This window comes from Physella acuta, unplaced genomic scaffold (assembly GCF_028476545.2).
Source record: "Physella acuta isolate Inbredline_101_S28 unplaced genomic scaffold, ASM2847654v3 ptg000548l, whole genome shotgun sequence".
Taxonomy (NCBI): Eukaryota; Metazoa; Mollusca; class Gastropoda; family Physidae; genus Physella; species Physella acuta.
In genome coordinates, this window is record NW_026732067.1 from 552,715 (window position 1) to 574,374 (window position 21,660).

The 21,660-nt window shown below is 33.6% G+C and overlaps 2 protein-coding genes and 1 long non-coding RNA gene across 3 annotated transcripts; 1 reads left to right on the top strand and 2 right to left on the bottom strand.

Moving 5' to 3' along the window:
* The first annotated feature begins 1,746 nt into the window (after nucleotides 1-1,746).
* On the top strand, nucleotides 1,747-8,155 carry LOC131946195 (multiple epidermal growth factor-like domains protein 11). The gene is made up of 6 exons (XM_059306848.1): nucleotides 1,747-1,855; nucleotides 3,792-3,911; nucleotides 5,798-5,932; nucleotides 6,398-6,538; nucleotides 6,998-7,094; nucleotides 7,940-8,155. The coding sequence occupies exons 1-6, from the start codon at nucleotides 1,759-1,761 to the stop codon at nucleotides 8,079-8,081; spliced, it is 732 nt and encodes a 243-aa protein (XP_059162831.1). The 5' UTR covers nucleotides 1,747-1,758; the 3' UTR covers nucleotides 8,082-8,155.
* Nucleotides 8,156-11,970: 3,815 nt separating this feature from the next.
* Nucleotides 11,971-12,640, bottom strand: LOC131946197 (uncharacterized). The gene is made up of 3 exons (XR_009387673.1): nucleotides 12,506-12,640; nucleotides 12,263-12,397; nucleotides 11,971-12,052 (listed from the first exon to the last, which is right to left on the bottom strand). It is a non-coding gene; the product is annotated as an uncharacterized LOC131946197 (long non-coding RNA).
* A 1,916-nt stretch (nucleotides 12,641-14,556) lies between these two features.
* On the bottom strand, nucleotides 14,557-20,984 carry LOC131946223 (multiple epidermal growth factor-like domains protein 10). Its single transcript, XM_059306898.1, has 8 exons — nucleotides 20,900-20,984; nucleotides 19,767-19,907; nucleotides 18,255-18,410; nucleotides 17,571-17,693; nucleotides 16,836-16,970; nucleotides 16,373-16,507; nucleotides 15,957-16,094; nucleotides 14,557-14,705 (listed from the first exon to the last, which is right to left on the bottom strand). Exons 1-8 carry the CDS (start codon nucleotides 20,982-20,984, stop codon nucleotides 14,557-14,559), a joined length of 1,062 nt encoding a protein of 353 aa, XP_059162881.1.
* Between the last annotated feature and the right edge of the window lie 676 nt (nucleotides 20,985-21,660).

Consider the following 21,660-nt stretch of genomic DNA (forward strand, 5'->3'; position numbering starts at 1 on the left):
CATGCAAATATGGAAGTGGACACCTAGAGCGTGCAGCAGAGAATTGGATCAAGAGCACGATCGTCACGTTTTAAAATATCGGGGTAAGGCACGCGGGGTTAGTGTCCGGATGGAACCCCGGAACCTATGTGGCTAACTTAGGGGTCAGGGGTCTGTTGGTTAGACATCCTTCACGTCTGATAAAGTTAATAGTTGAATTAATGGTCCAACACACACGCACACACACACACACACACACACACACACATATATATATATATATATATATATATATATATATATATATATATATATATATATATATATATATAAACTTCATCTACCCAAATAGAGTTTTTGAGTTTTAAAGATGTGCATAAATTCACGGTGTGGTCACTATTGTAACTACTTCTGCATCAAAAGATATATTATTTTAACTTAAAATTTAACCTTTAAGTTAATTTGTCAAAGTCAGTGAGTTTTGTGTGATTTATTATCGATGCATATTACCTAGTTATGGCTTTAAAATAATTTGTTAGCAGTTTAGAACTGGGTAGAGGTGAAAGTTCAAGTTGTGTCTCGCTGATGAAGTGTTGTATACAATGACGTAACATTCAGGAAATGGGCGCTTGTAATAGTTTTGACATTATTTGTTATGTGCGACACCTTCAGTGTAACATGTCTGATGGTAACTTACAACAACACAGCATGTCAACATTTTACAATACCCAGAGGCGTATCTACACGTCTAGTATCCTACGGCGAGGCTTTTCATTTTAGCAATCTTCAATGTCATTCTTAGACGAATACAGTTAAAAACGTAACAAAAGTGTGTGAACCCGTCCCGCGCGTTGCTGCTGTCTGAGGAGAAAGGCTGTCGTAATATTTAAGAGGATTTCATCAATGGGTTGCCGATCGTGTATTTTTAGACGCATGATCTTGTTTTCTAGAACTGAGTTATTCAAATGCCAACAAAGCAGGTGCTATAGTTCCTTTATCATAGTAGTTGGTGCACGGGTTTGTCCAGGCTACCGTCCTGATGCCCATGAGCGTGCAGTATAATATATATATATATATATATATATATATATATATATATATATATATATATATATATATATATATATATATATATATATATATATATATATATATATATATATATATATAATTATGTCGGTGTGTGTGTGTTGGTTTCTTTTTTCCTGCATGTATTATTATGTATACTAAACAAAGTCGTAACTTTAATAAGCGACGTGTGATATTTACCATGTCTGATTACCTGCTCCAACCCCACCACAAGGACATCAACCCTAACACACGGCCCACAAAATGACTCTCAACCTACCAGAGACTTACAACCTGACCACGTGACTCTAACAGCAACGCCTCTAGTTGCTATTAATGGCTGTCATAAAATCCTGTGTTCCGCCAAAAACTTCGGACCAACACCACTGTTCAGTAGACGTACGGTGCTCTCTAATCGCAAGATTTTTATACTGCTTGTTATCCAATTCATATTAGACTGCGCTTGGCTGAAAGAAACACTGCTTTGCACTTGGCGATGTAGCCTACTTGTTTTTAGTAACATCAACATAATATTGTTTGTGTTCGTCTAATCATGTACAATGTGGTAAAAATTGCGTATGCTTCACTTAGACTGGGCGCATAAGTGAAATGTCAACAAATGATGCTTCAACCATCGCACTTGTTTATGACGCATGACCGCTAAGAGCAGTCTCAAAACAGACGATCAGTGGGGTAGGGAGTGTTCCCGTCATGAAGTCAGGAGTCAACACTGCTTTGGCGACGGTAGTTTTGTTTGTCTATTTCAGAGGGTCTTTTTTATTTTCGATTAATGAGGAAAAAAGTAGAGGTAACATATGTCTCTCTGTCTGTCTGTCGATCTGTCAGTCTGTTTGTCCACTTGCTTTGGTGTTTGTCTGTGTTTCTTTGCTTATCTGTCAATGTGCCCGTTTCTTCGTTCAGTCTTTCTGTTCTTCCGCTCCTTATATAGGCCATATATATATATATATATTTATATATATATATATATATATATATATATATATATATATATATATATATATATATATGAATTTATTCATAAAAAGGTAATTAGGCATCCAATAAATTCAAATTAATGTCACATTGCATTGTCTTCATCTCTTGACTAACGTACCGATTTCGAAATGAATCTGCCAGCTAGAGGTGCCCGAAATTTCGCTCTGGCATTTCGATCTAGACTGACGACAGAGAATCGACAGACAGAGAAAGCAAGTTAAATAAAATTTTGTAAAAAATTGTTTGCCTATAAATAGAAGCTAAATATAGTAACATGATGTTAGACGATATAAGCACTTGCACAATTTCTCCAACGATGGCGGATATAAGCACTATCGAAATACCGAATGCATCATGGGCATTTTTTAGAACCTAGCTCTACAATAGCGAAGACAAAGTGACGGATGGATGGACTGACACACTACCTAGTGGCTTTATATTATAGTTATCATTGACCGGATGTGAGAGGATATAAATACGTTAAATATTTCCTCTATTCGCAGAAATAAGCACTTGTTCTAAAAATACTCCTGATACATTCTGTACTTTTCTGAACTTGTTCTAAAAATACGCCTGAAGCATTCTGTACTTTTCTGAACTTGTTCTAAAAATACTCCTGTTACATTCTGTACTTCCGTAGCTTGTTCTAAAAATACTCCTGTTGCATTCTGTACTTCCGTAGCTTGTTCTAAAAATACTCCTGTTACATTCTGTATTTCCGTAGCTTGTTCTAAAAATACTCCTGATACATTCTGAACTTTTCTGAACTTGTTCTAAAAATACTCCTGATACATTCTGTACTTTTCTGAACTTGTTCTAAAAATACTCCTGATACATTCTGTACTTTTCTGAACTTGTTCTAAAAATACTTCTGATACATTCTGTACTTCCGTAGCTTGTTCTAAAAATACTCTTGTTGCATTCTGTACTTCCGTAGCTTGTTCTAAAAATACTCCTGATACATTCTGTACTTTTCTGAACTTGTTCTAAAAATACTCCTGATACATTCTGTACTTTTCTGAACTTGTTCTAAAAATACTCCTGTTACATTCTGTATTTCCGTAGCTTGTTCTAAAAATACTCCTGATACATTCTGAACTTTTCTGAACTTGTTCTAAAAATACTCCTGATACATTCTGTACTTTTCTGAACTTGTTCTAAAAATACTCCTGATACATTCTGTACTTTTCTGAACTTGTTCTAAAAATACTCCTGATACATTCTGTACTTTTCTGAACTTGTTCTAAAAATACTCCTGTTACATTCTGTATTTCCGTAGCTTGTTCTAAAAATACTCTTGTTGCATTCTGTACTTCCGTAGCTTGTTCTAAAAATACTCCTGATACATTCTGTACTTTTCTGAACTTGTTCTAAAAATACTTCTGATACATTCTGTACTTTTCTGAAGTTGTTCTAAAAATACTCCTGATACATTCTGTACTTTTCTGAACTTGTTCTAAAAATACTCCTGATACATTCTGTACTTTTCTGAACTTGTTCTAAAAATACTCCTGTTACATTCTGTATTTCCGTAGCTTGTTCTAAAAATACTCTTGTTGCATTCTGTACTTCCGTAGCTTGTTCTAAAAATACTCCTGATACATTCTGAACTTTTCTGAACTTGTTCTAAAAATACTCCTGATACATTCTGTACTTTTCTGAACTTGTTCTAAAAATACTTCTGATACATTCTGTACTTTTCTGAACTTGTTCTAAAAATACTCCTGATACATTCTGTACTTCCTCAGTATGCTCACCAGGCCGTTATGGTGTATATTGTTTACTAAGATGTAGTGACAGATGTCTGAATAAAACATGTCACCACTTCAGTGGTCGCTGCACGCAATGTCACCGCATGTGCTATGGAGGTGAGTAAGAATACATTTGATCTACACAAAACACATAGTTTATTTTACACGAGCCGACCCGCTGCGTATCATACGCCGCTATTTAGTTGTTGTTTTTTTCGACTTTTCAGTAATTTATAATTTGTGAATTCGACAGTACCAATGCTGCCATTGAAAATATTTGCTTAAAAACACTACCCCCCCCCCCCCCCCCCCACACACGTGAAAGCAGCCTCCTCTTAGTTACCTCCTCTAAGTTTAAAATCGTTTCAAACTAAATTATCTGCCCCTAATAGCCGTCACCAAACCCGTCTCTGTGATTGTAAAATGTAAACAGAGTGAACACCGCTCACCAGATCATGTGGGGGTTGGGTGGGGGTGGTAGTGATAGAGAGGAAGAGAGGGGACTGCAAAGGCGCGCTTGCAGCTTGTTTTCTAACTGATCCCAGAAGAGAATTATATATATAGATTTTGTGTAGCTTGAGGAAATCTTTCTTGTGTAAGGGAGGCGGCGATTAGCAATATATAGTATAGTTGTTTGTTTTTTTATTATTTTAGCAGAAACATATTAGACAACATAAGATTTTAAAATGTATTTGTTGAGATCATTGTAATGTGCTAATGGGGGTTTTAAAATGTTGATTGTCATAATGCAAAATTATAAACGTAGAATAAAGAGCATGGGGGGTATTAAAAAGTATGTTTAATTTGTTTTAAGCATGGTTAGTTGGCAACTAATGCGTTGTTTTCGATTAACAAACCATTACTCCAGTTTTCCATTGACATGATGTATTCCCATGTATTATGCGGGTTTTGTGAACATACGTGTTCAGATAACTGCGCCAACAAATAATTAACAACTTTTGTTGTATGTGTCTGAGTTTTGTCTCCTGAAGATCTGAAAAGAGTGAAAAAATACTTTCCTTCCTTAATATTAATTTCATAAACTTTTCAAAACTAAGATGTTATTTAAAACATTCGCAATTTTGAGTTCCATATAAAAGTACCTCAGACCATAGGCTACAGTTACTGAAATTTATATCAAATAGCTCAAAAGTTACATATAGATATATGGTTACTTTTATTACAACACAATTTTAAAAACATAAATTGGTAGTAAAAACTAATGACAATGTGGAACTACTGTCAAATTTACAATAACTAATAACGTAATGGTGAACAAAAATTTTGCACAAGTAATGCAACTACTTATTCCGAATTATTTCTCTGAATGGATTGTAGCCTCTCACCAATTCAAAGAAGCAACATTCATACAAAATTTTGCCTAAAAGACTTGGTCGAACTTGCATTCGCTAATACCAGTAAGACAATCATATGAACAATTCAGGGGAAAGATATTAGAATACAATTTTAAAAAGCTAATTTAATTATTAGTGATTTCTCTTATGTGCTGACCTGAGGTCTTCTTGACCGCACCCTTCCTTTTTTTTTTCGTGGTCAGACTCAAGTGTTTCTACAGATATTGCCCGTCCCCCCCCCCCTCTTTATTCAGCTATACAAGGGAGATTAAAAAGTTATTTCAGTAGTCTGAACTTTACCAGCCTTTCATACAACAAACTTTATAGCTGTATTTCAAAAAACGTATTTAAGTATTAGGTAGTATGTATACAACTTATTACGTAGTTTTCATGTATGCAAAGAAAATATAGCCTAATTACACACACACACACACATATTTATATATATATATATATATATATATATATATATATATATATATATATATATCCTTTATTTTGATTAAGTTTACCATTCTTAATCGAGAACTTAAATACATTTTCATTATTTTGTAAAAATACACCAGTAATGCATCCTTTACAACGTAAGCTTTTAGTTATATATAAAAATTCCGATGAATTTTAAAGCTAATAGGTTTTTTTTTGTAGATTGTTCATCGAGTGTGGTTCGTGATGGATGTCAACAGAGTTGTAATACGTCATGTGCTGGTCACGTGTGTCATGCAGTGACAGGGGCGTGTCTAGCCTGTAACCCTGGGTTCATAGGACAACATTGTGACCAACGTAAGCAACTGATAACATAAACAACAAAACAGGGTCGACTATCATTGACCCAGGTTCTACCCATTATAATGAAAATGGTATTGTGAGTTCACTGAACCTGTACTTGTATACAGAGGCGTAGCGAGGGGGGGGGGAGGGGCGGGGGTGCGGACCGCACCGGGTGACATCATTTAGGGGGGTGACACCAAGGCAAAAAAAAAGCAAAATATATAGAGAAAAATGATAATTACACTTAATTAAGTGATTAATTCGAGTGTAAAATAGTGTTTTAAGAGGTGCAGATCGAAAGTTTGAGGGGGGGGGTGTGCAAATCGAAAATTGATAGTTTGTCCCCCGCATCTGGGGGGTGACACCATTAAGTCCCGCACCGGCCGGGTAATACCCGACCTCGCTACGCCACTGCTTGTATATACACTAAACAAAGGTATATTTTAAACCACTGAGCTATAATTTGAACTTTTGCAGCCTGTGGTGCAGGCAGTTATGGCTTTAACTGCAGCCAGACTTGTAGTGAAACCTGTGGGGGAAATAAAAGCTGTGACCCTATCACAGGGGCGTGTCTACATGGCTGTGTAGAGGGGTATCATGGGGAGGCCTGCCAGTTATGTGAGTAAACACAATTCGCATAAGGTTTTCTTGATAGCTGAGGAATCTTCTTAATATTATATATATATATATATATATATATATATATATATATATATATATATATATATATATATATATATATATATATATATATAAAGTTTCCCTTTCAAACATGACAATCTATGTGGCAAGTGAAGTAGAATTCAATTGTTTCTCTGACCTCGGCATATGAGGAGATAAGGTGGTCAGCACTATGCCCAGCCGCCTTTCCTTACCCTAACGTGAGTTAGGTATCCATCAGAGTTGGGTGGACTTAGGGACAGTCTACATATATATATATATATAAATATATATATATATATATATATATATATATATATATATATATATATATATATAATATTTATTTATTTATTTATTTATTTATAACCTCAAGTAACTCTTTTAATATGGTAAACTGTCTATCTTCCTTGAGAGGTGTATCTCAACTCAGTAGCGGCTTACTCGGTGCTTTAATTAGCTCAGTCAGTGTTGTCGTGCTCTTGTTACCTGTTGGTGTTGTACTCATGGGGAGGTAAGCGGTGGTTTTCATGTTTATTAAGTATTGCAGCTATCTGAGACACAATGCAAAAACAAATAATCAATATATATGATAATCCATTAAAAACTCTAGGTTATAAATTTTAAAACGTAATCTGGGCATTGTGGTATGAAGTGTTTGATTGTAGAAGTTGAGTGAAGTTTCAGATAGGTGGGTAGGAAGTTTAAAAATAGAACGCCAAGAAATGTGAACATGGACAAGTTGTTATTTAGAGCTCTCCAGATAAAATATTTGCCCCCCCCCCCCTCCCTCACCTCCCAAAAAAACTCACTTTAAAACAAATTCTAACAAAAACAACAAACAACAAACCAATTAAGCTTTGGTATAAAGAACTACAAACCTTTTTAAAATAAAATAAAGTGCACGAGTGTCAAAGTCTTTTTAAGATAAAATGTGTATAATAAAGGATTCCCTACATCAGACGACATAGAGTTAAAAATGTTTTATTTTTAGTTTTGGTATATAAAATTGTGTATGAACTCAAATGCAATTTTTTAGAAAATTAATTTAACCTGTAATCAGTAGGTTTTTAATTTAACATATTTTCAAATGTATTTAACATATCACAATGTTTTCTATTGTATTCCAAGGTTTTATGTTCTACATTAAAACAAATAATTTATCATAACATTTTCGTAGAGTTTTCTTCAAGACATTTGATGGGTGGCTTATTGCTTATGTTTTAACGTGGCTTCATTGTTGTGATTTTTTAAAAATTGGATAACTATTATAGTAACTATAATTTTAACATTATCATGTTAAGTCTTATCAATGTCATTTACACATTTTTCTTTTTCCGATAACCTGAACAACAATAGGATGCGAAGACAGCAGGTTTCTAGCTCCAAAGACAAATCATTTTCTAACATACTGTACAGCGACGTCTCGGATATGCAATTTGTTTCAGAGTCATCGACAGAACAGCCGAATAAGAATTCAAGTGTTCACAGGCCTATCTAAAGATCAATCTTTAAAAGCGGAACAAAACACATTATTGAGTTAGAGGATATGATTTAAGTCTGTGGTTTACAGATTTGTTGCCAGATATCTACAGATACAAAAATTGTTTTCAACTTGCATTTTCAATAATTAAAATTTTGATTTATAATGTAATTTATGTGCCAGTCTCATTATGTTGAAAAATAACAAAAATAATTCCACAAGAGTTTGATGAAAATGTTATGAATGTTTGTGGACAATTCAGAAAGAAATCAGGTAATTATTGTATTCTCTCATGATATTAAAGATTAGTTACAGGTATAACGGAGGTCCTTACCGTAAGTCTACCCCTGCATACAAGTGTAGTTAAATAAAATTAATGACACAAACTTTGACTCAACTAGACAGTGTAAGCAAGTCTAAACATCACCATCTCTCAATGAAGAGATATTAGGAAACATAATGGGAAAGGGGTCTGTGGTTTGCAGAGGGTCAGATAAAAGATAAGTTCACTGAAACTTACGATGCTGTTGAGCTTTATTTCTGTGTTTACAGTTTAAAATTATAACAGTAACGTGCAATATTCAGATAGATGCTATGTTTTTTTTTTATAAAATATTTGAAACTTGAAAAAAAAACTCTTTATATTTTAGATAGATCTAAGATCAAATTCTACTTACAATCCAATGTTATTATGTTTGTTAGTTGTGTTTGTTAAGAGTTCAGAAATCTTGAGATCGTTTTACCTCAACTTTATAATAATTATAAGGTGTCACAATATGTTGACACTATCTTTGTCAATTATGTTTAGAGATATTTGCCGTTGCAAGTAAAAAACTCTGCTGAGTTGTTTAATATTTGCAGTTTTTGCTCAGACATTCAACTCGAAAAGTTGTCCGATTAAAGAAAGTTTTATCATGAGATCTTTTTTGCCTCAACTTTATGATAATTATAAGATGTCACATTATAAATCGTGTGGAACTGAGTGGTCTAGCGGCAGAGAGCTGGACTGCTAATTCGCGTTCGAATCCGGTTCAGGTCAGTAGACCGTCCCTGAGTCCAACCAACGTGCTGACCACACTATCTCTTCATTTGCCGAGGTCACAGAAACAAGTGAACTCTACTTCATTTGCCCCATAGACCGTCAGGTTTGAAAGGGAAACTACTTTTACATTATAAATCGTGCCATGACATTGCCAAGTTGATAGATCGTACTCACGTCTCAACAACTTAGTTTCTCTGTTTACCTGACTTGGCATAGAAAGGACCACATTATCTATTCATCTGAACTGATATATTATGAGCGACTTTTATTATTTTGTCTAGCTAATGGGAATAGAACGCTAAAGCGTGCACATATTTACTGTCCACAGTTTCTCTGCAATAAATTATTGATGAATCTAAAATAGATAACAATAAAAGAGGTTTGTGATGTTTCTGTATTTGGGTACAGAAAAATCTTTAAATATTCTTGATCTTAAATTTAGATGCATATTTTTCCATCCAACGTTAATTATATAGAAGGAAAAAAACACATGTCAATGTTCAATTTTATTAATTTAGCACTGTCATGATTAATTAATTTTTAAACAATCATTTTATTTATAAATAGGAAAAAAATATTATTTAAAGCAACGACGTCTGTTCATATATTAATGTATTAGTTAACAACTATTGATATCACATGCTTAAAATTAATTAACCAATACTGGGGTTAGCTGTGCTATAAAACAACTGGTCGACTATAATGAGCAGGTCAAAACTTCAGATTTTTATTTGGTTGTTCTGTCTGTTCCGTCGAAGATTGCAAGTCCGATACTTCACTGTACATCATGTTAATAAATGCGTTATCTTCGGTGCTCCGAACATTCCGTTTATTCACTCTATTGTTTATGGGGATGGAGAAAACACAATAAAAACTATAAACGACAATAATCATGTAAAGCAGTTGATATTGTTGTAACCTTCTGTTATCTACTAAAGCTGAAGTCATCTCCCCTGATCTTTGTTATATATTCGTATAAAAAGAAATGCTGGGAAATCACCGGTAGACTCAGATTTTGGTAGATAAGATTGTTACAAACAGGTAGTTATTTAAGAAAACACTAACAGACGAAAAGTTATTAAAATACTGCTTTAAGAGAATGGGATAAATATAAAATTCTGTGAACTACTGGTTATTGGTAATTCCTCAAAAGTTGATCGAAACCTACGTTTATGATCTAATAATTTTATATGAAATGTGTCTACCTAACTGAAACGATAATCAAGTTTTCGTAGTCACACACACACGCACACGCGCACGCGCACACACACACACACACACACACATGCACACAGCGTAACAGAGAGGGAGAGAGAACGAGCGAGAGAATTACTCAAAATTTAACAGAAGACAGAGAATTGGATCTTTTACTTAAATGTGAAATTTCGTTTATCTATCTGAAACAGTACTCAAGATATAGGCTTTTGAAAAACCAAAAGTAGAATAAGTTCCACATCCGGTTACCGGAAATCGCTGAAAGTTAATCCAGAAATACAAATTTGATTTAATACTTATATGAAGTTTCATCAAACTAGCTGTAACGCTACTCAACTTATCGTGTTCACAGACATACATACATATATACATACCTACATATATACATATACTCAGACATACGGACAAAATTGCAAATTTCGGACTCAGGGAGGTGTAAAACGTCGAGATCTGTTAAAATCTCGATTTTGATTTTTGGCACCATAACAATACTTCCTCTATACTTCGAATACGAGAAAGTAAAAGAATAAAAAACATAACATACATAAGAAAACATCAAATACATTTGAAAGCATTAGGACACATCAGAAAACTTTTTAAAAAAACTATAGGTAATAAACAACATTAGAAATTGTAGGAAAATATTTTTTTTTTTAATTCAAAACACTTGAAATTTTAGAAAACATTAAGAACATTAGAAAACTTTAGAAAACAATGGAGAAAATGTATTTTATGTAGTTAATGAAGTTTCTAATAAAATTAGGAGTTCCTTCACAATTTAACGTATTGAAAATAAAGATTTAACTCTATGTAAAATTGATGTATGAGGAAATTAATTACACATAAAATTATAACTTAGTCACCCGTATGTTTATTTATGACCAAAGATGTGTTTTAGAATAATTCACCTCCTAAACCTACTCTTGTAGAGTGTTTGTTAGTGTGTCTAGAAAGGTATACCAACTGAGATCACAAGATTGTTTATGTACTGTCAATGTACAATCGTCTACTCACAATTCCTTTTTTAACGTATTTTTAAACCATCTTCCTGCCCATCCCTTGAACCTTTATTCTCCTATTTAAACATTCAATACTGCAATGCGTAGTTCCATGTTAAAATAATTAGAATATAGCATATTTTGTTGCTGAACTTTCCTATAAGTTGTATTTCTTAATTTGCATTTTCTCACTAATAAGACATTTTCAATCACCACTAACCTCCACCAGAGTACAACACCAATAAGTATCATGAGCACGACAACACTGACTGAACCAATAATAGCACCAAGATGGCCGCCACTGCGTGGAGCTTTAAAGACAATACAAACAATATATTTAAAATAGAATCATAATTTAAATTTAAAAAAAAACCCACAGAATTAATTAAATTTAATTGAGCGGTGGAGATGAAAGCCCATATAATTACGAAAACATATAACGATGTACATTTTGGAAATATTAAAATACAATGCAGACAGCATTGTAGCCCTACGTATATTAAAATTCATGTTAGTTAATTATGTGAATTTTAAACTGTGTTCTTTCAATACAAAAAAAACATTGACATATTATATATATATATATATATATATATATATATATATATATATATATATATATATATATATATATATATATATATGCAAATACTTGCCCGAAACTTGATCTGGAACTTGGAAAAGACAATCTGAAGTTTCGTCTGTGCAAAGGATTTCAGTTGTTTTTTCTAAGCCTGTGAAATGGTATAACATCAATTTATTTAACAGACGCATTTATTTAAAAAACTTAAAATAGAATACACTTAATGCATTGTCGCTCTAGCACTATATATATATATATATATATATATATATATATATATATATATATATATATATATATATATATATATATATATATATATATATATAGTTATAAAAAAGCCTTGACTCTACTCTCCTACCCATCTGACAGAAGATTCCCGTATAGCCGTGTGGACAGCTGAGACAGGAACCATTTTCCACGTGACACAACTGGTCAACACAACTTTTGGAGCATCTTTGTTTACAGTTTTCTCCGTAGTAGGTGGCGGCACACTCTGGTTAAAATTTAAAAGAAAAATAACAACAGCAATTCTACAAGTTTCTGTAAGATACTGTTGATTCAATACATTACTCGTGATGTTTAACAGAAGATAATACTTGACCTGTCTCACAGAAATCCCCAAGTTTACCAGCAGACAATCTACACATCTGCCGTCTTTGCTGTTACACATTTGATCAACACACCGCTCGTCACAGATTTGGGAACAGTTGACACCAAAATATCTTGCTGGGCATACTGCAATTTTATACTGACGTTATAAAAGATTTACTTAATTCTGTTCAAAATTATAGTTCAGAAAACTAGTAATCACTTATTCCAAATACAATGTAAATCATCTGAAATTTCACACAACTTTTGATTATAAAAAATAACGTTGGATTTGCGATCAACTATTCTTATTATATACCTATGTTGCAGACATGATTATCACACTCCATGCACTGTCCAGTGATGTGATCACACAAATTATCAGGACATTCACATCTTTGTTTACAGTCAACACCATAGTGGCCTGGGTCGCATTCTATCAGCAGAAAACAGGGCACATGTTGCAAGGTAAAGGACATGAAATTATTATTTAATCAAACTCATGTAGTATTGTAAATGATAATTATCATCTATTTCTACATCAATAGTTTTAGTAGTATTCCGCTGAACTAGTGGTTTTATGACTTACTTTCTGTACACAGTAAACCGTTATAACCAGGTTGACAGCCGGAAATACAAGTTCCTGTTATGTGGTGGCAAGTTGCTGAAAACTTGTCACGAAATGGTTGACAGAACTCGCTGCAGTTTGAGGTACAGTTGGGTCCAAATGTGTCGTTAGCACAGTCTACATGTACATATATATATATATATATATATATATATATATATATATATATATATATATATATATATATATATACTAGCCGTCCCGGCCAGGCCCTGCTCTGGCTTCTGTGAAAAACCTTTCTGTTAAAGACCATTACCTGTGTGTTTAGTAATCATCATAAACCCGGCATTGCCCACCCAAACCACAACCAACCAAAAACAACAAAACGCAAACATAACGCTAACACAATTACAAATACAAACGAAAACAAAAACTTAACAACAAACACAACCACACCCACAAACACCAATACAAACACAAAGAAAAAAACAAACAAAAAAGCAAACGAAAACAAAAACCTAACAACAAACCCAACCACAAACACCAATACCAACAAAAAAAAATCAACGAAAAAAGCAAACGAAAACAAACCAAATCCAAACGCAAAACCAACCAAAAACACAAATACAAACCCAAACAAAAAAAAACACAAACAAAAACGAAAAAAGAAAGAACAAAAACGAACCAAATTAAAACGCAACCACTAACGCAAACCCACCTAAACACAAAGAAAACACTAACGCGAACATAAACGCCCGGGGCGGAATCACCTGTTTTAGCTTAATGAACGACTATAGTACCCCAACTTATTCACAGTCTTTTGCACTCACTTAAACGAACGCGCCTGTTTCAATTTAATAAACAATTTTAATACTCCAAGCTTATCCGTAAAATACCTACAACATTTGCACTTGATCAATCCCCGCTAATTATGTAATTATTTTTTTTCCCAACACCAAAACAAAGTAATTAAAAAGTAAATTATTTTCACGGAATGCAATGGTTTTTTATAAAGGGAAGTAATTGTGTTTTTCCTAATTTATCAAAGGGAAGTAAGTGCTATAGGACTAAATAAAGACATAATTAGAATTTTTGTAAAAGATGATATTTTTTTTAAAACTTGTGTTTAATGAACATGCCGACAATTATTACTATAATTTGAAAAATGAAAATTATTTCCCAACACTTTCAATGGTAATTTTTTAGCTCATAAATTTAGACAAATGCGCACGATAATTTTTCTAACACTTAAAATCGTACAATTCCAACGACATACAAATGCATTACATACAGAACTGAGCTTTATATATTATATATATATATATATATATATATATATATATATATATATATATATATATATATATAATTTATATATAGCGTTGGCAGAGTTACTTAGATATTTCATTCCACTTCTTATATTTCATATTCATTTACTTACATAGTTCAGTCTTTTATTTACATAGGTAATCGATTTAATCACATGAGTCATTGAACTACTCACATTGGTCACACCAGGCCCCTTGATAGCCATCCCTACACCCGTGTGTACATTGGCCAGTGCTGGGGTCACAGCCTCCATCTCCCCCACACGTCTTGCTGCAGTCTTCACTACACGATTTGCCGTAGCTCAGATGGGGACAGTCTGTAGGTAAAGAAAAACGCTATGTAAACTGCATATAAGTCTCTTCACTACACGATTTGCCGTAGCTCAGATGGGGACAGTCTGTAAACAGAAGGCAACCGTCAACTCTGCCTTGTAGCTTTAAAAACCCAATTCATTTGAACAAAAATAAATGTATCCATGTGGACTCTTTCAGAAGCATTACAACGTGTAAGTTGAATGCAGTGGTTCTTAGTTTGGGTTCCATTGAACCCATGACGTTCTGTGAGTAAATCTCATGTGATCGGCTGAAATCAATACACACGAGACTTATGATTTGCGATCGGATTTTCTAAGTGCGGACGATAGAATATACTTTTTTTTCTATATTGTAGCACAGTATTCGACTTCTAACTCGTGATTTTACGTCGCTTAATTTCTTTCTTAATATTTTAATCCATTCATGTCGAGCAAATGACAGTTGTTGGACGAATATGTACAATATGGATTCACATGGGTGGCGAAACTAGACGGGAGATAGAAAATACAAGAACATAAAGCTCGCTGAATTTAGGCGGAAGCCACGCATTTCTGGAACTGGTGTCTAAAAGTCAGCAACTTAAGTCAAGCTGATTGGCAGTAAATATTTGTTATCGTGTTTTTTTTTTTGGGGAAAAATCATATTTGTATTTCCTAGTAAGAAGGGTTCAGTGAATGAGCATATGAAGCTGTTTGAATTCGATACCTCCAAACAGGTTTATAACTACTGGTTTAATGGAAAGAAAGCTTTTAACTTCATTTACGGACAAGGAACTTAATCTTTTTTTTTTGCATGATTATAACATGCAGGCAAGTACAACAATGGTATCAATGGTTGAGACTCAGATTTGTAGATAAGTCCATTTATCCGTACAACTCTTATTTGATGTACTGAACTTTAGAAATTTAAGGTTTGTGTAAACATGTTTAGTTATCATTATAAAATAGCATCCTATCAGAAGAAAATTTTGTAAAATATCAAATTGGTATTCTTGTTTTTTTTTTTTTTTTTTGTAAAAAAGGAATGCCTTCTCTGATGTTGCGTCAACATTTGATCTGGCGACCTCTAGCTTCAAGTTCTGAGATCATGGTGGTGTGGACGTTCGCCAGTTCAACCAGCACTTTATAACATTATTGAAGACAGAGGATATTCACGATAATCGTTTGAAAACTTAGCAAATATTTGCTTTTAAACATTAGCTAATTAAACTGAAGAAATAAAACGCGACAATGAAACAAAATGGTCAAAGCAACCTTCTTCACACAAGGGCGTATCTTGTTTCCCCGGGGGACAGGACAGACACGCCCCTGACACTGGGTCACACAAAGATATGTCACACTTCTCACTGCAGTTTTGTTGGCAGCCTTTTCCGTAGTGTCCACTTGGACAGTCTAGCTTGGGATGTAAAAGTAGTATTTTAATTTGAAAGCAGTATATTTTATTTTATTTAAGGCTAGAAAATTTTAATGTAACATAGATTACTTTTGGACACTTTCGTTACCCTTAATTAATTGATTAACAATTTAATTTTACATTTTAGGTATCTTTTAAAAATTTAAAACGTTTCAGAAAGAGATGAAAAGCAATTAATTAAAAGCATGTTTATACTAAGCGTTATGCGCACGTTATAATATTGTTTTAAAAAAGCAACAAACGAAAACGAACCCACCGTCGTCACAAAAATCTCCTGTATATCCAGATGGACATTGGACACATTGACCACTCTCTGGGTAACAAGACTGGTTGACACAACGAGAGCTGCAGAGCTCTGTGCAGTTGCTGCCGTAGTGGGTTCCATCACAAGCTGGAAACACAACGGACACAAAAAACTATGTTTGTGTTTTTAAACGGCTTCACAGTTAGGTTCCCGGTGAACATTGCAATACTCTTTTATAGTTGCATGTAGCTAGTATTTCTATCAATCTACTTAGGTAAAAAAAACGGGATTTACTAGCTTTCTCTCTATCTCTCTCTCTCTCTCTCTAAATATAAATATATATATATATATATATATATATATATATATATATATATATATATATATATATATATATATATATATATATATAATTTGTTTAATTAACTGCTTAATATTTTTAGCAAATAATGTTGAACAACATTCGTTTTCTCACCATTTTCACAAAAAATTCCCTGTTTTCCATCTGGACATTTCGAGCACTGGCCAGTTCTGACGTCACACAGGCGATTTACACAGTTGTTACTGCAGGTCTGAGTACAATTGGTGCCGTAGTAGGTAGGTGAGCAGTCTTTTTGAAGAGGGTTAGTTTTGTGAAGAAATAAAGTATTGAGTGTGACCTTCTTACAATGTCTATTCGATTGCTACATGCTTTTAAATTGTATGTTGAGCTACGTGCTATAACTTCAAATCATGCATTTCTTCATCGTTAATTCTCGGGCTTGCTTGACTTTATTTATTAGTGCATTATTACATTTTTAAGAATAAAAAAAAGAAAGAAAAAATGTTCTTGTCTACTTGCCCAACCCTGCATGTGTTATAACAAAGATTTACTTACGTTTGAGCGAATGCATGGGATTTTAATCGACCAACACAATTACAAAGGACCCACACATAAAATAGAAACGTTTTTTGTACGATATATTTTTTTATATATTATGGTTAACCCCCCGCTGTGGTCAAACCCCCTATGGTCAAACCCCCTATGGTCAAAGCTCCTATGGTCAAAGCTCCGCTGTGGTCAAACCCCCTATGGTCAAACCCCCTATGGTCAAAGCACCTGTGGTCAAAGCACCTAGGACCGGGGATTTAAGTCTTCAAAATGCTGACCGCAACCTACTTCTGCCAACTGGCCGAAATTTGAAAAGTGATCCAAATAGCTGATACTGACCTTCTGTACAGATCCCATTAGAGCAGACCATACACTGACCAGTGACGTGATGACAGGTTTGGTTCAAACACCTGTGGCTACATCTCTGTTTACAGTCAACTCCGTAGTACGTTTCTCGACATTCTGGGGAGTTTTATCCATGTTAATAACTTTATCCTTGTCCCTATGTCTATCGTTATGTTACATCCGAATATTTTCTTCACATCTAGTATCGTAGCCTTATCATTTAACGCGTGTTATGTCCATGTTAATATTAAATGGAATTTCAAAAAAGTTTAAGTTTTCATTACAAAAGAACAAAGTAATTGTCCAATATCAGGTGTTGGGATCTTCAAGAAGGATGAAGCTTAAGTCATTCTCCATAAATGCAATACACACGAGAGAAAAGTCAGCAGTATTCACATTATTTCTGGTAAATTTGTATACATACAAATTTAACTCGGACATTCCTCTACATTGATTTACGTATAACTTTAAATATATCGCAGGTTATCTTTTATATTAGATTATTTAGCGCTGCGACATTTCGTCATGAACCAATGTTTTTTTGTTGTTGATAATTGAAATAAGTAAAGGACCAATGCAATGATTCATAGCATTGTAGCGTTGAAATAGCTTCATTTAAAAAGGTAAAAAATTAATCTAAATTTTTGTTGGTCGTTATCCATTTTTTACAAGACTTACCATGTGTACACTGTAGACCGTCATACCCCACTGCACAGCCGGCTAGACACGCCCCTGTCATGTGATGACAGAGCTGATTGGCTAGTTGTCTGACGTGCTTGCAGTGCTGGCTACATGCAGAGCTGCAGTTTGCTCCAAACGTGTTGTCGTCGCAGACTTGGATACAGAATTGTTAAATAAAATGGTTATTTTGGGGGCAGTAACTTTAATCAAATTTTTTCTTTAATGTATTTTATTGACTGATCTTTGTATAGTATTTGACTTAATGGCGCTTTAAGTAGGGTGACACTGCTCTAGATTTATAAATAAACTGATAGATTTTACGGAAGTGGCAGCAAATTGAATCGTCGTGTTTTTCTTTTTACATTTTGTATTAAAATAATTATTATGATATATAATAAGTGTTCAGTTATAATCGCAGAAAATCTCCATTGCTTAGAATTGTGTTTATTTTTTAAATAATTAAAATAATTTTAAAAACGATAAAATTAGCTTAATAAAATTGGTTTGAAATCATGCAATTAAAAACAATTGAATGATAATCAATGTTCAAACAACGTAAACAAACTGTTTACAGTGACGCAACTAATTTAAGGGGGTAGGCTCCAGGAAAAAAAAAACGACTTTTTTTTATTTATTTGTGTGCATCTAAGTTAAGATATTGATAGAAAAATTATTGCATGCATCAGGGACTCTTCTTAACATATAGTTGCCAAGTAAATGGCAGCCATTTTGAAAAAAACTACCTTTTGTGGAGGTCCCACGTTCAAAAATTAACATATATATATATATATATATATATATATATATATATATATATATATATATATATATATATATATATATATATTGATGAAGTAACACTTGATCCTACTTTAACTAACTCAAATAGACTCAGCTAGCTAGTTTCTGTAATAAACAAAAAAACTCGAGATTTTTTTTTCGAATTTCCAAAATTGTGTATTTTGAAATACCACTAAATTCAGCATTAATTTTAATGGTATCTCACCATACCATATTTCGAAACTTCAAATATTTTCATTTTACCCTAACTTAGATACACACAAATAAATAAGTAAAGCTTATTAGTTAAGAAGATGTTTTTTTCTGGAGCCTACCGCTTTACATGGTATTAATAAATTTCTCTGGGCAGAAGTCACTAAAACGACAAAAGTTCTTAAATGGAGCGAATCACCACAAATCGTCTGGCTTTTTTCTATTTTGTTTATAAGCTGAACTTATTAAAGTAATTGCACAATGATGTTGATACAATAGAAAAAAATAAAGTGGAAGTAATTAAAAATACAATTTAGTACATTGTTCACAATAGTGTATTTTAGTTAATTTCCTACCCAAGACTTAAATATTAAAGGTCACTCAAAAATCTCACTAATGTTATGTCAAAAAGCATAGTTTAGATATAAAAGTACTTAAGCAGAATTATGCTCCAACTTCGTCAAAGAACACAAATAGACAAAAATGAGCTGTACAAATGTAGTGGTGTTCACTTACACATCTGGCAGGCCTCCCCATGATACCCATCTACACAGCCATGTAGACACGCCCCTGTTGTGTGGTTGCAGCTTTCGTCTCCCCCACAGGTTTCACTACAAGTCTGGCTGCAGCTATAGCCATGGCTGTGTGTGGGACATGCTAACGATGTAATAAAACAAATCTTTTTATTTTATTTTAATGGACTGGAAATAAGAAAATATCATTTTGATTTGATTTCTCTAATAAAAGCTTTCGTCGCTAAAATATTTCAAAGATCTCATGAGCGAGCAAAACTTTTATTTAAGAAAGAAAATTAATATTATTTTCAGTGCATTTAAAAGCTTTTTTTTTATATTTCTTTAATTTCCACTTTTAAGTGACTCCTAATTTTTGAAGTCGACACGACTAAAAATATTTCCTTTAAAACACCATCGATATCAATAAGAAGATTATCGGCCCCTTGAAAGCAGCCTCCGTTACCCGTTACCACACTTTACAGACAACAGTAAGCTGATCAAGAGAAGGATAGTTCTTAATGTTGCTACCTCCCATAATTTTCAAATCTTTTAAACTCTTTATTATCTGCCCCTATTACCCTTCACTAATTCGACCCGGCTCTACGTTTGTAAACATCCGGCGTGTACCACAGCTCGGCAGACGCGGTTGTCGCGTCTAGCTAGTTATCTTCCTTCCGATATTTATATAGTATTCTACTAAGTGATTTAATTTTGTTATCTCCCCTTAGTTTCAAAACAGTTTAAGTAATTTTTATGACTAATTAAACATCTAATTAAATTTAAAAAAATAGACTTTTTATTGCCGTAGAAGTGGAATGTATCTGGAAAGTTTGAACGAAATCGCTGAATTAAAAGTAGTTCGAAATTGAATTACAATATTTCAGATAAATCCACTAACATACAAACAGACGTTGCGAACTAAATAAAAGCTTTCAACTAAAAAAAGTAAGCGTTTCAGTAGATTTTGTGAGTCATTTATCGCTAATCCAATATTGAAAATATATTCAGGGTTGTATGTTATTAAGCTTTAATCTAAAATATGTACATTATGTTGCTGGATAAGGCAATAATTTGAAATATTTCAACTATGGCAAACTATGGCAATAGTTTACAATTTGTCCGTTACATGCTCACTTTGGTTACAAAATTGTCCGAGATATCCAGCCGGACAGGACAAACAATGTCCGGTCACATGATCACAGACTTGGTCCAGACACATTGTTGGACATCTTTCTCGACATTCATCGCCGTAATAAGTCAATGGACAATCTGGAGAGAAATAAATGTCTACTATTTTAATTCAGAAGTCTCTATACTATATCATATCGAGTAGGCGCCCTTGCTTTTAACTCTTTAGTTAAAATAACTTATTTAATTCTTTTAGAATTTTCACTATTGTGTATATTTATAGTGCTAACTATCTTATTCGGCAGTTTCCAGAATCTCGATAGTCAAATTGCTCTTGGGGTCGTCGTGGTCGAGACGGTAAAGCTCATGGTTGCTAAACCGAAAAGTCTCGAGTTCGAACCCTCGGGCAGATGAGGCTCGTTAGCTGGAAGCCACTCTTCTAGGAGAGACAACTCCAAAATCAAACAACTGCTGCCTTGTAGTTTGTTCTTGGTTGGACAAAGGCTATGGAAAAAATCCAAAAAGAAAAACAGGCTGAAATCGGAGTCAATGGCCTTAATGGCGCATAACCAGTTGACACGTATCCTTAATTGTGTTGGAGGGGATCCATTCCAACACTAAAAATTAAGAACGAAGAAGAACAAGAAGAAATAGTGCTCTTGACTAAACATATTTTACGCAGTTTCTTTATTTTACTCGACAATAATTGTGTGCTTTGTTGTTAAAAGAGCTACTCGCGACTACACAGAGAATAGGCAAAAACTTCC

What these genes read in the sequence shown, in the direction of transcription:
- LOC131946195 (XM_059306848.1), top strand. Translation starts at nt 1,759, where the DNA reads ATGAAGTCAGGAGTCAACACTGCTTTGGCGACGGTAGTTTTGTTTGTC. An exon ending in TCACCGCATGTGCTATGGAG is followed by an intron (nt 3,912 to 5,797) that starts GTGAGTAAGAAT and finishes TTTTTTTTGTAG; the next exon opens with ATTGTTCATCGAGTGTGGTT. An exon ending in AGGACAACATTGTGACCAAC is followed by an intron (nt 5,933 to 6,397) that starts GTAAGCAACTGA and finishes GAACTTTTGCAG; the next exon opens with CCTGTGGTGCAGGCAGTTAT.
- LOC131946223 (XM_059306898.1), bottom strand. Translation starts at nt 20,984, where the DNA reads ATGTGTCTGGACCAAGTCTGTGATCATGTGACCGGACATTGTTTGTCC. An exon ending in TAATGGGATCTGTACAGAAG is followed by an intron (nt 16,971 to 17,570) that starts GTCAGTATCAGC and finishes CTCTTCAAAAAG; the next exon opens with ACTGCTCACCTACCTACTAC. An exon ending in AGGAGATTTTTGTGACGACG is followed by an intron (nt 16,095 to 16,372) that starts GTGGGTTCGTTT and finishes ATCCCAAGCTAG; the next exon opens with ACTGTCCAAGTGGACACTAC.